General features: G+C 42.7%; 1 protein-coding gene across 1 annotated transcript in view; it reads left to right on the top strand.

The window, feature by feature from the left end:
- LOC122019096 (ubiquitin carboxyl-terminal hydrolase 5-like) overlaps nt 1-3,138 on the top strand; it is a 5,704-nt gene extending 2,566 nt beyond the window's left edge. The window contains exon 4 of the mRNA XM_042576606.1: nt 3,082-3,138. Within this exon, the coding sequence (XP_042432540.1) occupies nt 3,082-3,138 (57 nt within the window). The remainder of the gene's footprint in view (nt 1-3,081) is intronic.
- Nucleotides 3,139-3,850: the final 712 nt, after the last annotated feature.

Below are 3,850 nucleotides of genomic sequence, written 5' to 3'. Positions count from 1 at the left end.
TATACAACGTGTTGTCCAAGGCGTTGAGAATGTAGTTGCGACACAGAAAATCTCCGTGCGTCCACGTATCGCAAGCAGCCTTGCTACCGTCCGTAGCGACTGGCGGGTCTTCACGCAAAAACCGTACAAGGTTTAGCGTTGTTAAGTAGAACAGCATCTTCTGCTGCCATCTTTTGAAGTCGGCTCCGGTGAATTTCTCCGGCTTTTCTCCGTGCGGAATGGATGTCGGAACGACCGTCGGAACAGCGGTCGGAATGGCGGTTGGAACGTCGTTGGTAGCCATATCAGTTTGTACGGACTATCGTTTACGACTGTTGTTTCCGGTAAATTCCAGAGTATGCAAACTGATCGTCGAGGCTAGTGTTCGACACTATCTCCGTAAACGATATTGCTCCGCTACGGTGCTTAACGGATTGTTGCAATTCGTTCCCAAGATACAACGACGACAATCGTCTCGGAATCGTAGCACTCCGACTTCCGAGACCAGCGAACCTTCTCGTAGGCTTCTTGGACTCTTGAATGCACAAGATGAGTGAGTGAATACTTGAGGAAGAGAAGATTAAGTTGAGTGATTTGATTCCAATCTGGAGGGTTCTATTTATACAGAAGGAAGAGGCTTTAGGGAGGGGTGTGACCTTTGGGTGGATTAATCTGGGCCGTCCGGACTGAAGAGTTATAACCCTTCACATAGCCCCTTTAATCTCATCCATCAGATCTAAGAGTTGTGACCCTCAGATCTATCAGCCATCGGATCTGGATCCATTGATCCGATGCTTCAGATCATGTCTCATCCCAAGCCGTCAGATCGTGACTCATTGTGATCCAACGCTCTAGATCGCATCACAAGCGATCCACCATACTTCTTTGATCAACGTTGATCAACGGCTGCCATCCGTTCGCCCAACCAACTGTCCAGTCATCTCCCTTTGCCCACGAGGATGCCACATAGGCACTGCCATGTCAGGTACTAGCCTGACACGTCACCCGAGTGCCATGTAGGCACTGCAATGTCACCTGGAGCATAAATTTAAGCTCCTCAATGCTCCTCGCGACGGTGCGAAGCTCCTCGCGACGGTGCGAAGTGCGAAGTGCAAAGTGCGCCTAAAAAGCGCCCATTGCGCACGTGCGCACGTGGCGGTAGGCGGGCTCACAGGTGCGAGCACCTGCTCGCCCCTGAGCAGAGAGTACCTGGTACTTTTCTGAGTTAACTCCAATAACTCAACATCATTAATAAGTAAGGAATGCACATCGGAAATTTCCGATGTGGGACTATTCTCCCTTGCATTTCCTTAATGAATAACCAACGTTATTTTGGGCCGACTTTGAACATTAATTTCTCATTCACCCTTAATCGGTTTTGAGCAAATTAATAGTCTAAATCTATCTACGCGAAACGTAGATTTCAATTTTGAAGTCAATTACGACTTTCAACAATTGATGGCTTCCGATTTTTCCTCCTCAAAATCGCATTGGTCCATTTAGGCCCCAATATCCAACAATCCCCCACATGAATGGAAATTAATGTAATGCGTGTATGCATGCTGACACTTTACAAGAGTCCAATCGATAAGTCACTGCATCGGGAGAGGTAGCTTGTGGCTTTGAACCTTCCGTAGTGGAATGCTATCGAGTATACTAGGCTGCGCAGTGAACGTGATGTCTTGAACTGCTCAACTGTTTGTGTATACTAAGACAATAACACCCACACAGAGACCTATCTCACCTACTTTAGGTTCTCATGGTTGGTTCCGTTTGGCCATGGACACCATCTTGGATTCATGAGTGTTTCATTGAAGCGGCCTGTCTTCACACTCACATAGGTGACACTTCTATCAAGAGTATCCTACCACTCCACCTTATAAGGTATAGAAGTCACTAAAAGATAAGCTTAACCTCACTACATGAGGTAGGACAACACAAATTCATCCTAGGATTGGATAGAGATAAACTATCTCCTGTGCTGAACCACAACTTCGAAACTTTGTTGTCCCATTGAACCAAGATCTTGGGATCTCCCAACAAGGTTGGGTTTTCCACTTCATCGTTTTCAGTTGTAGATTTTAATCCCATTCCTCTTGATGAGCAATATACTTGATCTCGACTCAACCCTTTCGTAAGAGGATCTGCCAAATTATCTTTGGACTTGACATAGTTGATTGCAATCACTCCGTTCGAGATCAACTGCCTAATGATCTTATGTCTACGACATATATGTCGAGACTTACCATTATACATACTATTCTGTGCCCTTCCAATCGCCGATTGACTATCACAGTGTATAAGTACGACGGACACAGGTTTCGTTCAACTCGGAATATCTTCCAAAATATTTCGCAGTCATTTAGCTTCTTCAGTTGCTTTGTCTAATGTTATAAACTCGGATTCCATAATTGACCGAGCTATGCATGTCTGCTTTGTGGATTTCCAAAATACCGCTCCTCCACCGATTGTGAATACATACCCACTAGTGGATTTGGAATCTTTTGTATCTGATATCCAATTAGCATCACAATATCCCTCTAAGACAGCGGGATACTTTCTGTAATATAATCCATAGTTCATAGTATATTTCAAATATCTAAGAACTCGCATCAATGCTTTCCAATGGGTGTCGTTTGGATTACTTGTAAAATGACTTAGCTTATTGACCGTACAGGCAATATCCGGACGTGTGCAGTTTGTGAGATACATCAAGTTGTCTATTATCCGAGAATATTCCAATTGTGATATGGGCTCACCATGGTTTTTCGCTAAGTGTTGACTTAGATCCATAAATATTTTCACTGTAGAGAGATCGTTCGTATTGAACCTTTTCAATACTGACTCTACATAATGGGATTGTGTCAAAACTATCCCATCGGATGTCCTGAGAATTTTAATTCCCAATATAATATCTTCTAGACCCATGTTTTTCATATCGAAATTCTTGGTCGACATTTTCTTTGTAGTCATGATTACATCATGATTACTGCCCATTATTAGCATGTCGTCTACGTACAGACAGACGATTATATAGCCTTTGGGTGTGTCTTTGACATAAATGCATTTGTCACATTCATTTATTCTGAATTCGTTTGACAGCATTACTTTGTCAAATTTTTTGTGCCATTGTTTAAGCGCTTGCTTAAGTCCGTATAACGACTTAACAAGTCGACACACCTTTTTATCATTTCTTGGAGCTATGAACCCTTCGGGTTGCTCCATATAAATTTCTTCTTCCAACTCACCATTTAAGAACGCAGTCTTAACATCCATTTGATGTATTTCAAGGTCATACAGTGCTGCAATGGCTATTAGCACTCGTATGGACGTAATCCTTGTCACCGGTGAGTAGGTGTCGAAGTAATTAAGGCCTTCCTCTTGCTTGTATCATTTGGCTACAAGTCTGGCCTTATACTTGTCAATTGATCCATCAGCTTTATACTTGCGTTTTAGTATCCACTTACAACCTAATGGTTTATTACCAGAAGGAAGGTCTACTAATTCCCAAGTATGATTATTCATGATAGACTCAATCTCACTATTGACAGCTTCTTTCCACATTGGAGCATCGGGACTAGAGAGAGCCTCACTTAATGTTCTTGGTTCCATTTCTGACATGAAAGTCATGTAATCCGGCCCGAACGATTTCTCAACTCTAGCCCGTTTGCTACGACGTGACCCTTCGCTTTGATCGTCAATAGTCCTTTTATAACAGCTAAGTTTGGTAACGTCATTTTCGTTTGAACTTCCGTTGTTATCATTTTCAACGTTTTCCTTCTTATTTGGGAATTCGTTTTCAAAAAATATCGCATTCCGAGATTCTATGGTTGTTCCTACATGAATATCAGGAATGTCTGATTTATGAACT

The sequence above is a fragment of the Zingiber officinale genome, chromosome 9A (assembly GCF_018446385.1).
Source record: "Zingiber officinale cultivar Zhangliang chromosome 9A, Zo_v1.1, whole genome shotgun sequence".
Lineage (NCBI taxonomy): Eukaryota > Viridiplantae > Streptophyta > Magnoliopsida > Zingiberales > Zingiberaceae > Zingiber > Zingiber officinale.
The sequence above is the reverse complement of the archived record's forward strand: the minus strand, read 5'-3'. Positions and strand labels throughout refer to the sequence as shown.